Source organism: Pempheris klunzingeri, unplaced genomic scaffold (assembly GCF_042242105.1).
Source record: "Pempheris klunzingeri isolate RE-2024b unplaced genomic scaffold, fPemKlu1.hap1 Scaffold_52, whole genome shotgun sequence".
Taxonomy (NCBI): Eukaryota; Metazoa; Chordata; class Actinopteri; order Acropomatiformes; family Pempheridae; genus Pempheris; species Pempheris klunzingeri.
This window is the reverse complement of record NW_027254956.1, coordinates 380092-395812: the sequence shown is the minus strand read 5'-3', so window position 1 is coordinate 395812 and position 15721 is coordinate 380092. Positions and strand designations below refer to the sequence as shown.

Here is a 15721-nt window from a genome sequence, read left to right as displayed (position 1 = left end):
CAGTTGAATAGTTGTCACTGAGGGCTCCACAGACTGGGCAGAGCTGCGGCCGGCTGGTCCCCTCGGGTTTATTTTGAGTCGCTTGGTGGGTGGGGCTCCGGCTCCCACCAATCAGAGACGCTGCAGCACAGGAACTTCCTGCTGCGGACAGAGCAGCCTGCAAGCTGTTTTTTTGTCAGCTGGTCCCTGCGACTCTACGTCAACTATCTATCAAGACTGCAACAAGTTAACTTGGGCCATTAATTACCAAAAGCTTTAAAATGAGTGAACCGAGGGCTGGGACTCCACGGCACGAAGCTGACAAACTTTAACCAACAGTGAGCCTGCAGCGCTGTTGGCAAGCCTCATGAAAGGAAGAGTTTTATTGTGCTAGCTTGCTGGCTAACGTTAGCTATTTGTCTGGTGAGGTGGGGACATGGCTACTAGAGAGGTGTCTTTACGGCAGAAATACCGTGGACCACCGGCGGCGAGCATAAAGCAGGAGCAGGATGACGACTCGGACGCGGAGGAGACTCACCTGGGGCTGAGGAGGTCAGACGGGATGGAGTCTCAGATCATCCACAGCGGACACTTCATGGTGTCCTCGCCCCACAGCGAGCACCCCCCGAAAAAAGGCTACGACTTCGACACTGTCAACAAACAGACCTGTCAAACATATCGTTTTGGCAAGGCGAGCATGTCGCACCTCTCCATTGACGCCTCCCTGACCAAACTCTTTGAGTGCATGACTCTTGCGTACAGGTAAGTTGTAACACGTATCACCATCCCACAGCATTCATCATCATCATCATCATCATCATCATCATCCTCATCCTCACCTCAGCCTCAGCCTCACTCATGCTGAGCTCTCTTCAGTCCTGTCCGGATCAGTAAAGTCAGCCATGGGACACACTGATGGCAAATTGCAGTCACGAGTCTCCTCTTTATGTAACTTCCTGCCTGGCCACTCGTGAATTATAGTCAGTTTAGTGCAGTGGTGACTGAAACACTCAAATCCTTGAATAAAAGTGCCAATACCACAAAGTGAAAATACAGTCACGACTAAAATACAGAAATGTTATGAGCAGCATGTAAATAATGAGCAGGAAAATGTGTATTATATATGGCATTATTACCTGACAGATTATTATTATTATTAGCATTTTACTGTGTGCACAGTCAGGTAGTGTTGTCCAGTGGTTCCCAACAAAGGAGTGGAGCCCCCTCTTTAGGGTCCCAACACAAATCAGTGAGATGATTAATACGGTATAAATGAAGGAAAAAACAAAGTTCTGCAACACAAATATATGTTCATATTTCATTTTAGATTATTTTACTTCTTTGGGCCACAAACAGATATTTGAATGAATCCATCAGAGAAGGTTAGAGGGGAAATGAAATGTGAAAAGCGGTCCTAACTAACTAACACATTTTATTGTTAAAGTAGTGTGATTGAAAAAGTACAATACTTCCCTCTGCAATGTAGTGGAGAAAATGGATATAGTAAGATAAAAAGACCTCAAATGTGGAGACCCCACATCACTGGTTTATTGTGGGACATTAAGAGTTCTGAGGACAGGGCCAGATGGACTCCTGGAAGAAAGATAGAAAGATCCTTGTTCTAACGTAGGGTGGGATGATTTAACTCAGTAATCTGGAACAAACGGTAATCTTCCAGTGGTACAGGGCCAAAATAAGTTGCGAGGAGAGCTTTAGTATGTCTTGCCAAATTTGCCATGAGCTTTCTTTAATGATGCACGGTGGAGCTGACATGTTTTGATAGCGCTGAAAGGGAACACGGGCAACTCCAGACTTGTTAAGTCAGTTTTAAACAAAGCAGTCATCAGGACATAGGTTACATCATGTTCTTGCCTAACTGCTGTAGTTCATGGTAATGGTAGAATTGGTGGTTCAATTCCTGGCTTTCAGTGTCCTTGAGCGGTGAACCCCAAATTGCTCTAATATGTGTGTGGTGGAAAATGTCACTTCAGAAAAGAATTGTCTGCTAAATGAATGTAGTATACGAGACCGCCCAGGGAGTGCCTGTGCTGTGTGAGCTAGTTTTTATCATAAAGGATATCAGCTGGCTCCACCGGTGCGTGAAAGTAAGTACTGAGAAAAGATATGTGCTGTATAGTGAATTATCTCTCTGTCCCATAATAGCTCTGTAAACCAGCTATCTTTAGTAATTTAGCCAGTGTGTGAGAGAACGAGTTCAGTCATTAGAAATCACACAGATACTCTTTAACAATTTATAGACTCTGACTGAGTCCATTTAATTTTGGATTTATCATCTACTCTATAAAATGTCACAGTTATGTAATTGTGTAAAACTGAGAGAAACAAGCAACAACATAAATATAAATATGATTATATATTATGTATACATTACATACATACAATGTATACATTAAAATATATTTAACTAAAATCAAATTCGACTTGAATAGTGTATTCCTAGACTGAGAGGCTTCAGCGCTGCACATGTCATTAATTTAGCAAGATATTCACAAATGTTTCGCATACTGGATCTTATTTTTCAGGCTATATCATCCTTCTTCAAGTAAAAAATTAATAAGATAGAAAGATAATTTATAATGCATCCAAGTATCCTGAAACCAGGAATGAAAGCGAAAATTTACAGGCTTCAGTCACAGTAAAGCAGTGTGATTGGTAAAATATAAACTAAAAGGAGCAAGTAAAAGTTGGCTGTAAATGCAGTTGACATTAACGAGCTACTAAGAGGTAAGCTCTAAAAAAAAAAAAAAAAAAAATGCTGGGCTTACGTTACCCATAGTTCTCTGTTTTCAAGTGTAGTGTTACTGTGGCGTGGTGTAGAGTCAGCTGCTCAGAGGATTCCCACTGACTTGTGCAAATGGCACCAACTTGGATTCATCTGGAAGACTATTTGTAGACCAAGAAAGCACTACTACCCGTTACTGTTCTGTTGTTGTCATTCATCCAAAAGGGAGAAGTGAAGAAGTGATGAGTATTAGTGTACACAAGAGAGCTCTTGCTCGACGTGGACCACCACTTATTGGAATAGTGTTTTCTGTTTCCAAGGACTCATACATTAAGTAAATGCGCAAATGATGACAGACACTGGACAGGAAGGACAGACCATAAAAAGGACAGGACAGGAATGATGGAAACATGGAGACTATAAGATATTTCTTCTGGTTTGGAATAAACATTTCCCTATCCAAGTAGACTGGAAGTAAGAAAGAAATTTGACATTTGGGAAACATTTTAAAAAGTCAGTGTGCGTTGCCATTATTGTGCAGTAGTATTAATACACTCAGTTAGATGTTCAAGTTCATACCTGCATCCTTTTAGGCCACAACATTTCAGTCTATTATGGGGCAACTTGGTGGTTCATTATTGTTTGACTCTGAACAAAATTGTACAAAAACAGACTGTCCAAGGGCAGTAATGTTACTGTGCTGTAATCATGGATTTCATACACTGTAACCACAGCAGTGCACACTAATGAATTAGTCTGTTGACACTCTGTTTTACCCACAATAACACACGTGTCATTCCTTCTCAGTTTATTTGACTCCCTGTTTCCGTATCACAGCTGTAACTATCATTATAACTTGAGTCTGACCTTGGCAGCTTGTTTGTTTTGCTTGCTTTGCCAATCTATCAGTGAAACAGTCATCAGACATGTAACTCCTGTTCTGACTTTTTAACTTTAGTCCAAGTTAAGGTGTTGTGCTATTGTGGGCTTGAAAGGCATTTTCTAAGTCTGTGGAATTTGTTTTTGATCCCGTACAAGCAAGAATATCAGCAAAGGTCTTCCTCTGCTGATAATCCAAACAAGAGCACTATGATCCCAGTGGGTTTCAATTATTGTTGGGATACTGGTGATCTACTTGTACAAGTTAAGTTTGTTGCATGGAATCTCTCACATGAGAAATAATTTCACTGTTAATTTTCTTATCAGTGGTAAGCTGGTGTCTCCCAAATGGAAGAACTTCAAAGGTCTAAAGCTGCTTTGGAGAGACAAGATCCGCCTCAACAATGCCATATGGAGAGCCTGGTATATGCAGTGTAAGAACTCCTCACCATCTCTGTTGTTTATATTATTATAATATATATTATATGTATATATATTTTTTGTATTTTTCATTTAAAGTGACTTGAATTTAATATTTCTGCTACAAGCTGCTGTATGCAGGATGTGGTTTAAGAATCTGTTGTCAGAAATAGTGGGGCGACTTAGCTCTACATTTCGGCACATATTCGCCCTTTTTCAGGATCCAGGATATCACCAGGCTTTATTTTTTCTCTCAGTTCATCTGTGTATGTTTATTACAACCTACAATTAACATTGCTACATTATCTGTAAAGTAATGATTACACTGAAATAACGATCATAGTTTGGAACTGAACTCTGTTTTTTATAACGTCAAGATAAATATTGGCAGCCTTTGCAACTTGCTGCAGTAGTTTGTTTACATGCCATGAGCAGTTTTGTGACAGTAACTAATAACAATTTTCAAGTTTTTCTTGAGCTATGACTGTTGACATTAAGGTGTTAATGTTAGCTTGCTCTGCTGAAGCTGTAGTCTGCACACATGATTCATAAATTAGGAATTCTGTTTTATTTTTTTATTTTTTTTACAAAAAGTGAAATGTCACTGTAACCATTTAAGTGATCTTTATGACCGTAAGCAATGTGTGAGATAAGATTTATTTTTTATTGTATTGTAAGTGTAATTTACCTGTATGACAACTGTCGATGAGCTTGTTTTCCTTCCCCAGATGTGGAGAAAAGGGAAAATCCTGTTTGTCACTTTGTGACTCCCCTGGATGGATGCATGGACACGGACGTTCATCGTCCCTCAGAGGTAAACATAGAACTATGTGATCATTATGTGTCATACAATCAGCAAAAGGGATTTTTTTGTTGTTTTTATGTCCTGTCTCTCAAAAACTTGCGTGTCATTTAGTTTTATGTTTCCTTTGTCACTTCCTTTCTTTGTGCTGTGTGTTATGGAACTCCCTATTATGTATCTCCCTCTTATTCTGCAGGCCACTGCCACAGAGGGGAAATGCTGGAAAAGAAGAATTGAAATTGTCATAAGAGAATACCACAAGTGGAGAACATACTTCAAGAAAAGGGTATTGTATTGTTCAGTTTCTTACCAATACAGTGTGTAACATTCCAGTTTTTGTCGGGGGAAATGTTGGGAACTTCATCTATGTATCAAGCCATAAAACATTAATATTTATCTGATGTGGCACTCGCTACGTATTTTATAGTTACAGAGGCACAAAGATGAGGACCTCTCAAGCTTGCTAAAGGTATGTACAACTGCATCATGCTCAGCCCACCATAGTACTGTTAGTATTAACAGATGTTGATACAAATGGAATTAACCCATGCTATCCCTGTCACCCTCACATTGTTTCTAATCACACCAATTAACGTGTCATCTATGACCATGCACACAAAATAATTTTGACTGCTTGCACCCAATTAAGCTTGCAATTTGCAGACAGACAATATATCTGTCTATCTATCTATCTATCTATCTATCTATCTATCTATCTATCTATCTATCTATCTATCTATCTATCTATCTATCTATCTATCTCTCTCTATATATATATATATATATATATATAGATATAGATATAGATATATAGACATATATACAGATATATAGACACACACACACACACATATATATATATAGATATAGATATAGATATAGGATAGGATAGGATGGACGGACGGACGGACGGATGGATGGATGGACAGGTAGTTAGGTATATAAGTACATCTATATATCTGTATACTTATAGGTATGCAGAGAAGTAAGGTTACTCATTTTTCAAGACAAATGCATTAAGTGTGCCATCAGTGTTAAATTAATGCCATCCAATGTTGGCTGTACTCAACCCTGCATGTGCGTGTCATTAACTGGCTTGGTGGTTGCATTTTGAATACTCGAAGGGTCCAGAGGAGCAGCTATCGCTGTTTGGGGAAGTCTCTCCAGACATGCTCCGTGTCTCCTTTTATCAGGATGAAGAGAATGCTGCACGCCGTGTGCCTCGTAAGCATAATGAACCGCCTGCCCCTATGGAGATGGACCCTCTCTTTGACATGGATGTTCTGATGTCTGAGTTTTCAGACACGTTGTTTTCAACGTTGGCCTCACACCAGTCCATACCCTGGCCCAATCCAAGGGAGATTGGTGAGAAAATCATCAGCTGACTATTTTATGAAACCAGTAGAGACATCCTAATTAGATTTTTAGTGTCTTCCTGCTTACCCAATACTTGATTCTTATGAATTATTTTTTTTTTAGCTTAACTTGTGTAACATCTGAGTGTGAACACTGCTTGGGGCTGCATCCCAACTATGTTATCTTTCCATCAAAATACTTAATGTGTTCTCCCTGCTTTACCTACGTCTGCCTCTTTACCTTCCGCAGCTCATGCAGGGAACGCAGACATGATCCAACCGGGACTCATCCCCTTACAACCCAACCTAGACTTCATGGACTCCTTTGATCCACTGCAAGGTATCAATGAAGCACCACCCATAGCTGCAGTAGTACTGCACACACACTAATAGTGCACACTTAACAGTAATCAAACTCACATGTTCTAGTAACTCTGCTGCAACAGATGGCTTAGCATAACACAACAAGTAGTGTGGGTTTACTAACCTATAGCTAACATAGAGACTCTTGTTCCAGACTTATTTCACAGCCTCCGTCAGCCCATCTTCCCCTCTGTTTCCCCCACTGCATCATCTGTCACCCCTCTACCCAGCAGCAGCTGTCAGTCTCAGGTAAACACCGACCCAAGGCACAGTTCCTAACACACACCACACGACTGTTATTTCGCCTAGATTTTGAGTCTTTTAATTTTTTTGATTGATTTACAAAGTTTTCTGCCACATCCTCTACCATCTTTCTGTCTTAATGTAGAAAACAGACAAAATCTAAACATAATAATATTACTAAACTTTATTTAAGTAGCACTTTTCACACATGACTTGCTGCTAAAACTGCTTAACTTTAAATGTTTGTTCTTTTGAGAATCAAACACTCGCTCGAAATATGGCTTAATATTTATCTCCTCCTTGATGCTCCCCCAGGGGGGAAAGCGATAACAACAACTGTATGTAAAGTCATGCAAATGAGACAGTTGGCATCATATTAGTGCAGTTAAGGGCATGTCCATGGACAGATTTTTGAATGCGTAAAAGGATCTTTAAATCCATTGTTCGGTTCACCAGAAAGCCAGAGGTGGGACTTCAGGAAATTATCTTCTTTATGAAACATGAAACATTCTCATTTTTCCTTTGTATTTGTGTTCCTTAAAACCTCTTGAAGACAATAGACATATATCCTTAAGACTTAAAAAATGTGCATTTTGTATCTTCCTGAATTGGGTGAATAAAAACACGGATGTAAATGTGGCTAAGTTTAACAGATTTGTCCACAATTCGGTCACAGTTTCCCACCTCTACACCCCCTCTCGTTAAAGAGTCGTATTAGGATACTAGCGCAAGTTGACTGCCATTGTGAAAACTAAGCTGAAAATTCAGAGAAGTCATTGAATGAATAATGAATCCACTTGTGACAGTATCATAGTTGACGATTAAATAAACCACAAAAAAAAAGGTTGGAATATATTGTAAGACTGTCATAATGTTGTCCAGCACAAATGAGAACATTTCCAAATAATATGAACTTACTTATTGTATTGTATATATTGTACCAGAAGAAAGGACTAAGTGTGTCTGCTCCCTTTTCCTTTGTCATCCCTTACCAGGCACAGTTAATGTCCCCCCTGCAACTCCCAACCAACCACATCTCCCCTCCCTGCCCAATGCCCATCTCCTCATCGATGGCCAGTCAAACCAGTCGAACTGGTGGTGGTGGAGGTGGTGATGCTGCCTATGTACAAAACTACATGCCTCTGTTTCCTGGGCAGGTGGCGCCTAGTGATCAAGCGGTAGTTTCCTCAGTCTCTCAGACATTGTCCCATGATCCTCTGACACAGTGCCTCTCAGGTCAGGACATGGCCTCAGCAGCACCCATGATTCCCTCACCCTTGGACAGCACCTCAGCGTTGGGTGAGGTTGTAGCACCATCTGTGACTACACACACGACCTCTTCTACGGTTACCCCCAGCAACTCAGCCACCGCCTTCAGACACGGCTCAGAGTATAGCTGCATTTCCACACAACCTCCACCACCTCTGTCTCAACTCCAGGCCCCGTTGCCTGCTACTTCTGTCCACCACCCTCAGACTTTTGCCCTGCCTCGCCCTTTTCAGTCATCCAGTGCCAACAAAAGCCGCCCTGTGCAAAGGATTGCTCCTGCTAACACACTTCCCTCTTCACACCTCATCCTCACAGGTCTGTTGTTTCTGATCTCAAGATCAAGATGATTGACTTTGCATTTAGAAAAATTGTGCTTTTAACATTGTTCATCTGGCAGCTTATACAACTGATAAGGTCCTTTACCAAGCACGGAAGAAAAACGTCTGGTGGCAGATTTCCTGTGAAATCTTTTGGTATTTAGAAAAATTGAGAAAATAATGTGCTGCAAACACATTTCATGTTTTTATGGTTTATTTTGTTTTTGATTTACTAATTCTAATATACATGGTGGGGGTGTGCCTATATGCCTTTATTAGTTTTGAAAAGCACCTCAACCCCCAGAACACAAGTGTGCTCACTGCTTTTGCTTTGATAAAACAACTTATCTTTGTAAAATTCAATGTCAGGATAAAGGCATGAGGGACCCTTGTGAACCCTAATTAATGGATGTTAACATGTGAATGGACATAAAACAAACAACTTACTGTCAATATTCTCCCTCTCAGGCCCTTTCCAAGGTCATGCCAATGCTGTGATAGTTACACCAACACCCCTGAAAGCAGATGCGGTCCCTAATACTGGAGTGGTCATCACTCCTTCTCATCTTGGAGGGGTATGTTTCCAGCTCTATCAGTGTCCTCCTCACATTTTCTTCTTACACCTCACTGGGTCTCAGTTATTGAGTTGCCAATAAAAAATGTAAAAAAAGAAAGTGTAATTCATAAATGTCAAATTAAGCTTAACTTGTCTTTAAACTCAGGTGATTACTTCTAAACAAAAGAAAGGTCATATTTTATCAGACTCGTACTTCTATTTTATTTCAGTTGCCCATTTGTTCTCTTCTCATGTATCTCAGGCTGCTGGATTTCACGTTGTGTCTCAGACGCATAAGTCTCCCCAGCTGATTGTCCCCAAAGAAAAGTCTTACTCTTCCAGCCGCAAACATCAGAAAGCCTCCTCCAGTGTCGGTGAGAATTCACTCTACCCAGAAAGCACATCATAACTCCAAACCCACCTCTTGTTACAAGTTTTTTTCCTTTTCCTTTCCAGGTCACAGCCAGCCAGGATCAGGTAAAGGATCGCCACTTGGTTTAGATCAAGTTCCCAGTCCCCAGTCACTGATCAGCAGCAATAGTACACCTCTGGTAAAGAATGAACAAAATCAGGTTTGTGTTTATATCACTTTAATAAAGATTTTGATGGAATATGAAACTTAAGATGTTGGCACTTTATATGTTAAAGTTACATTCTTGAAGATCTCCGTTACATCCTCTTTGACGGCACCTATGGCGATAAGCAGTAATTGCAGGTGTGTTTTTGACCTCACCTCCCAGAGACAATCGAGCTGCATGTGTGACATCAGTCAGTTGGCAGTTGCTTTATTTGCAACAGAGACCGGAAAAATTAGTATGCCGCTTCACACACAAGTGAGTCGAAGACATTGATGTATTCTAAGAGAGTGTGTTGCGTTAGCTCCACCTACCCTCGCTGGCGGAATGACCACTGCTGGCTGATTGAAAATGTGTCACAAACTGTATGCCACTTGTGATTTTTCTTTGGAATTTTACCACTGACACCCAGTTCTAATTTTCTGCAATAATACTGCAAAGGCAAAGGCTTCCATCAGTGGGACATAGGCTCAGTCACCATTGTGTCACCTCATTAGGTGATAGTAACTTAACAAACATTTATTTAAATGAAAATCTTCAAGTTTATTACTTTACAGTATGTGAATTGAAAGCAATAAATCCCAGTGCTAAACATTAATCAACACAGACTGAATTTAATACCTGTGCAAATGTATAACCCTGTTTGTAAGAAAAGTAGCATTTCCCTTTTTCCTCTGTAATATATGACACACTCTCAGTAAGCCTCTTTATAACATTGCCACTGCTGTTATGTGACAGGGCCGAAGGACACACATATCTGCTGAGCAAAAGAGACGATCAAACATAAACATTGGCTTTAAAACACTCTGCAACATGGTTCCCGCTCTAAAGTCACAATCAAATGTAAGTCTTTGTATCTGTGTGTCTTCATAAAACATCCCAAATAGATTCAGCACATCACTAAGTTTGTTCATGTTTGTGCATAGGATTTGCTTCACATATTATTATAATTCTCTAATTTGCTTTTCTTCCTTCCTGCCATATTCATTAATGTGCATTTAGATCACTAATGCAGTCACATTGCAGAAGACTGTCGAGCACATTGGGAAGCTCCAGCAGGAGCGGCAGCAGATGCAAGAAGAGGTCAAAAGACTACGAGAGGAGATAGAGGAGCTCAACATCTCCATTAGGTTTGTTAAAACTTATATTTTAGCCATCTTATGATGTACAAAAGTTGCACAGACATTTGACACATTGTCTCTCAACTGTTTCTGTCTCATGTTGATGCCCACAGTGTGTGTCAAGAACAGCTGCCTGCAACAGGGGTGCCCATCAGGCGGCATCGCTTCAACCACATGCAAGAGAAGTTCAATGAATATGTAAAGAACCGCACTCTTCAAAACTGGAAGTTCTGGATTGTATCCTTCAGTGAGTTTACAGAGTTTACAGATTTAGACTGCTCGATGCGTATTAATAACATATGGTGTAAGTATTTTGTTTTGACATTGAATGCTCTTGTGTCACTGAGGCATCTTGTTCAGATCAAGGAGATACGTGACAGGACGAGTACATCCTGCATCATGCACAGTTCCGGTAGATTTAATAAAAAGGAAAGGTTACACAACTGACATTTTCAAATCTTCTCATTGCTCGTGATGAATTACAATCAACCACGAACTCACTGTGACAGTTTTACCAGTCGCACTGTATTTTTGAATGGGATCCAGGAATGTAGACTGGTGGTTGGTGGCAGTTTTGCACTCTGGAAGGTGTTTTCTATTCTGAGTCACTTTCAGAGAAAAATCCAGAAATCGCTAGTTTCAGAAGCCATGAATTTGTAGTCAGGGGCACTTATTATTTCTGAAAGAGCTCTTTATGTTTTTAGCCCTATATACAGGGTGCATTACACCAGGGAATACATTTAAGACTGCATTTTCATAACTTATTGCATTTATTTATAAACTTATTTCTTAACCAAGGAACTCAAATCAATCCATGAGTCATACCTGACGAGAAAATATTTTATTTGTTACATACTTTCCAGGCTAGTAGTAAAACAAATGCTACAGATGTACATGCTGGAGTGTGGAGCCCCAATAGTTGGTCAGGCAGAATTGCATTTGTTCTCAATCTGTAATATATTTGATCCTTTACCATCATCCATTCTAGTTCAGCATAATCATCAAGCCTCTCTTTGAGTCATTCAATGGGATGGTGTCAACTACAAGCACAGCAGAACTGTATCAGACCACACTGCAATGGCTTGATCGTCACTGCTCCCTTCCGGTGCTCAGACCCAGTAAGTAAGATTATTTCTCCACAAACACCCACACAAAAATTACTAGTACGTCACCAACCTACTCCAAGTTGTGAATATAAATGAGTAATTATTAGTTGTAGATCATTTGCATCTCAGAGGGGATTTCTTCCAGCTACGTGTCTCTGTGGGCATTTCAGTTACTCAATATTTCTACTTCCTATCACGATCTCCTATATATATGTGTGTGTGTGTGTGTGTGTGTGTGTGTGTGTGTGTGTGTGTGTGTGTGTGTATATATATATATATATATATATATATATATATATATATATATATATATATATATATATATATATATATATATATATATATATATATATATATATATATATATATATATATATATTTTTTTTTTTTTTTTTTTTTTTTTTTCCCTGTCTTGATACAACAGAAAATGTAACAGAGCATCACAGTTTTTTTAAATTATAACTCACAGAAATGGCAATGATCACATTTTAAAATAGTTTTGTTTTTTTTTACCTTCCACTTGGTCAAAATCCATATACTTTTGTTCCTCACTCAGGCTAAATTTTAAGATTTCTAACATTCAGTATTCATACAGTTTTAGCAGCTCTTGGTTCAGTTTAGATGGCTGGACCTGCACCGCTGCAGATAACTGTAAAGAATTAAGAGACTTCATTCCTGCTTTTTAATTTATGTCTAGGGCAGTACTGTATCCTGACATTAAATGATTCAATAAGTGATTGAAATCAGCTAAATTATCAGTTTTACATTTTTTTTTAATTCCCCTGTGTCATTGTCCTCAGCGTGACACAAAAGAAGTTTTTTACATCAGGCCCTGAGCCTTGCCTCAAACCCAGTCATTACAAATGGTTAAGTTGTTGTACTGAGCAGCCAAATCACAGTCAACTTGGAAAATAGTGAAGCAAGTACATGCCTACTGTGTAGCCATACATATCACATATCAAGACAATTAGCTTTAAAATGCTGTTAGTAGGTATACTGTAGAGTAAGGTTAGGGTTATTAATTTGTGTTTTATTGGTTTTCAGTGGTGCTGAGTACTCTTCGCCAGCTGAGCACAACCACATCTATTCTTAGTGATCCATCCCTGCTGCCTGAAGAAGCCATCCAGGCCGTTACACAGACAGATGTGTAGCGTTGCTCTCAGAGGAAATATGGTGACTCAACAGCCACGCAAAACGTATAACAGCAATTATCAAAATGACATATCCCTAGTTTACCTTATAGCCATGCAGCAAAGTCACAACGTCTTCCACAGATCCACTACATCCCTGAAAAAGAAATTAAATGTTAAATGCCAGTTGCGTCTAGCTGGCTTTTACTCTTTTTGTACAATGGTCATACATTTGTTCTGTCTTGCGAATGATGCACACAGAAAGCTCCACCATCGAGGTGACATTTGTTAGAGTTGTGCAAGAATGGCTTTTATCTTATTACATTTGAATGGCAGCAACTGCTACTGCCTTCATCTACTTTAGGTGAAGATCTTCTAAATATTTTATTGGAAGGTGGTACTTGTGGTTTGCTTTTTGAACAACAATATATATTTAAATTGAAATTACTTTTTATAATATTAAAACACAAAGCTGTGTTAAAAAGGGAATGAATGAGTGACTGCTCATTTTGTGTGCTCTCCCAGATGTATAAAGTGTATGGATAAGATGCTTTTTTTCACAAAGAGATAAGATGATTGTGGGTTTTTTTTTACGACTAGCTGGCAACATGTACGCCTGAAGCACAATCAAGTTGATCACTCGTAGGCTGGTCTTTGCATAATTAGTATAAGAAAGATGAGAGCTTTATCGTCTTTGCTATCCCTCATATACTCAGGTGAATTTTATTTTGCCAGTTAACTATAGTGGTTTCCTGGAGGTTTTCCGTCCATGCTAAACATCTTCCTTCATGCTTTGCTTGCTCTGCCCATTTCAAGTTCACCTGCAAATTGTACAAGATAGCAGAAACAGTTTGTTACATAAATGGGTTTTTGCTGGGCAGTTCACAGCATAATGGAGCAATATTTCTTACAGCCCTCGTAGGGAGTATAGCTGAAATAGAATTACAGATATACACACACTCTACCTTCAAATGTATATTGTTACACAGTCTTCACAGTCTGAATAAACAGTGGCTGTAGGGATCTCTTCTTTTTTGGTCACTCAGGGCTGCAATGGCCAGCGTTATTATTTTCCATTCAGCTTTGAACAAATCCAGTCAGGATCCTTTTCAGCAGTAAAACATGTTGTCTGCAAGGGTACAGGTGAGATCACATGGTTTGATTTACCAAAGTTTTTTTCTGCCCGTAGTTGCAGTTATTTATTTCGTGTGTCATGACAGACACAGAAAACAATCAGTCTACCATATTAAAAGACACACACCACAAACACAGACCAAAAGCCATATCAGAGTATTTTGTGTGTCCAGTCAGTTCATTTTTTATCTGTTAGTGTCATCATGTTTGACGGAGCACTCCATTGACTGCTTGAGAATCTGACGCTGTGTAGATCTTGTCAGTATGTCCGACGTACATCAGCCTTAAGGTCATATAAAGTGCCCTTACTCATGATCTCTGCAGGCCGATAAGTCTTTTTGTGGTTCTGCACTCCTCAGGCAGACATTGATTTTGTGTTTTTACTTTCTGCAGAACAACTGAGTTTACTTTTAAGTTTTATGGTAGCAAACGGCACCACTGATAGTTCTTATTTGATGAATGTGCAGCTTTTTGTGTGCAGTCTTTTATTGTGGATTGCGGATGTCTTTTAATGGGATTTTAGTTTTCTACAAGATAGAAATTAATACTGTATGGATGTACAGACTGCTCAGTTTAAAGTAAGATGAGAAAGCAAAAGTCAACCCTTTTACAGTGTGCTATGTGTAATGTTAAGTGGCCACATTATTCAAAATGATGTATTGCTACTTTTTTTTTCTTCAAACTGAGAGACATGACTTTATTTATGACAGACAGCCCCAATGTTACACTGCAGACATTTGTGTGGTGATTTTATTTTTATGTTTTCTCTCTCATCCTATGATTTTAAAATCTTTGTTATAGCAGGTTGGATTTCCAACTTTTGTTTGCTGTTTCCGTGAGGGTTTTCTTTTTTTTTCACCTGATGTACAGTATATCATTACAGATTGGATCTGCCCACATTAGCTCTCCCCAAAATCAGTGTTGCATTTAATTTGTTTTGAGAATATATTTTCTTATGCTGCACTCCACTGTTTTTTGTTTCTTTGAAAATTCCCAAATGTGCAACCATTTTTAAGATGCCTTAAACGATTCGGAATCACAATAAAAGCTACAGAAATTCAAATATTGACTTTATATTATTTTATTTCCAATGAATTTCACTTTGTTTTGAATAAATATCATATATATATATATATATATATTTGGTGTATATATATATATATATATATATATATATATATATATATATATACACACATATATAACTGGATTACAAAATTCATAAAATATTAAATAATTTAAAGCTGTGTAAAATAAATAAATACAACCTCCATACCAGACTGTGAAATTAAAACTTTGCTGTGCTGAGCCCGTGGTCCAGAAGCTGCAGCAGACATCTGACATACACGTAACTGTTCATGTCCTGCTCAAAGTGGGGCAGGCTGCAGTCCGGACTGGGGTCCGCACTGGCGTCCCGGCCGCTCAACAGCCGCTCCACATCCAGAGTGTACTGGCTGATTGTCTGCAGCTGAAGGGCCAGCTCCGGGGTCAGCTCGGACATCTTCAGCATGTAGCAGCGGAAGGAGGGCAGGTGGGCAGCATTGAGGGGCTGCTGCTCCAGTCCCACTAACTCCGTGACGTTCAGGGAGAGGCAGGAGGTGTTAGGAAGCAGTCCGGGTGCAGTCTGCAGGAGAGGGATTTGGTCAGAGGATGTCACATCAGTGAATGAGCGAAACTTTCCATAATTGTCCGGTGTGAGAATATCCATATGGCAAACTTTGATTAGTAA

General features: G+C 39.3%; 1 protein-coding gene across 2 annotated transcripts; it reads left to right on the top strand.

Annotated features, from left to right (window-relative positions):
- The first annotated feature begins 284 nt into the window (after positions 1–284).
- mlxip (MLX interacting protein) lies at positions 285–15034 on the top strand. Of its 2 annotated transcripts, none has more exons than XM_070856086.1 (17): positions 285–741; positions 3929–4035; positions 4750–4835; positions 5020–5109; positions 5251–5292; positions 6017–6188; positions 6429–6518; positions 6696–6790; positions 7780–8368; positions 8839–8945; positions 9189–9300; positions 9383–9498; positions 10240–10344; positions 10504–10631; positions 10736–10859; positions 11611–11740; positions 12773–15034. In XM_070856086.1, exons 1-17 carry the CDS (start codon positions 416–418, stop codon positions 12877–12879), a joined length of 2526 nt encoding a protein of 841 aa, XP_070712187.1. In that variant the 5' UTR covers positions 285–415; the 3' UTR covers positions 12880–15034. The 2 variants fall into 2 exon arrangements, with proteins under 2 accessions (XP_070712187.1, XP_070712186.1); XM_070856085.1 differs by having other exon boundaries at positions 5948–6188.
- Positions 15035–15721: the final 687 nt, after the last annotated feature.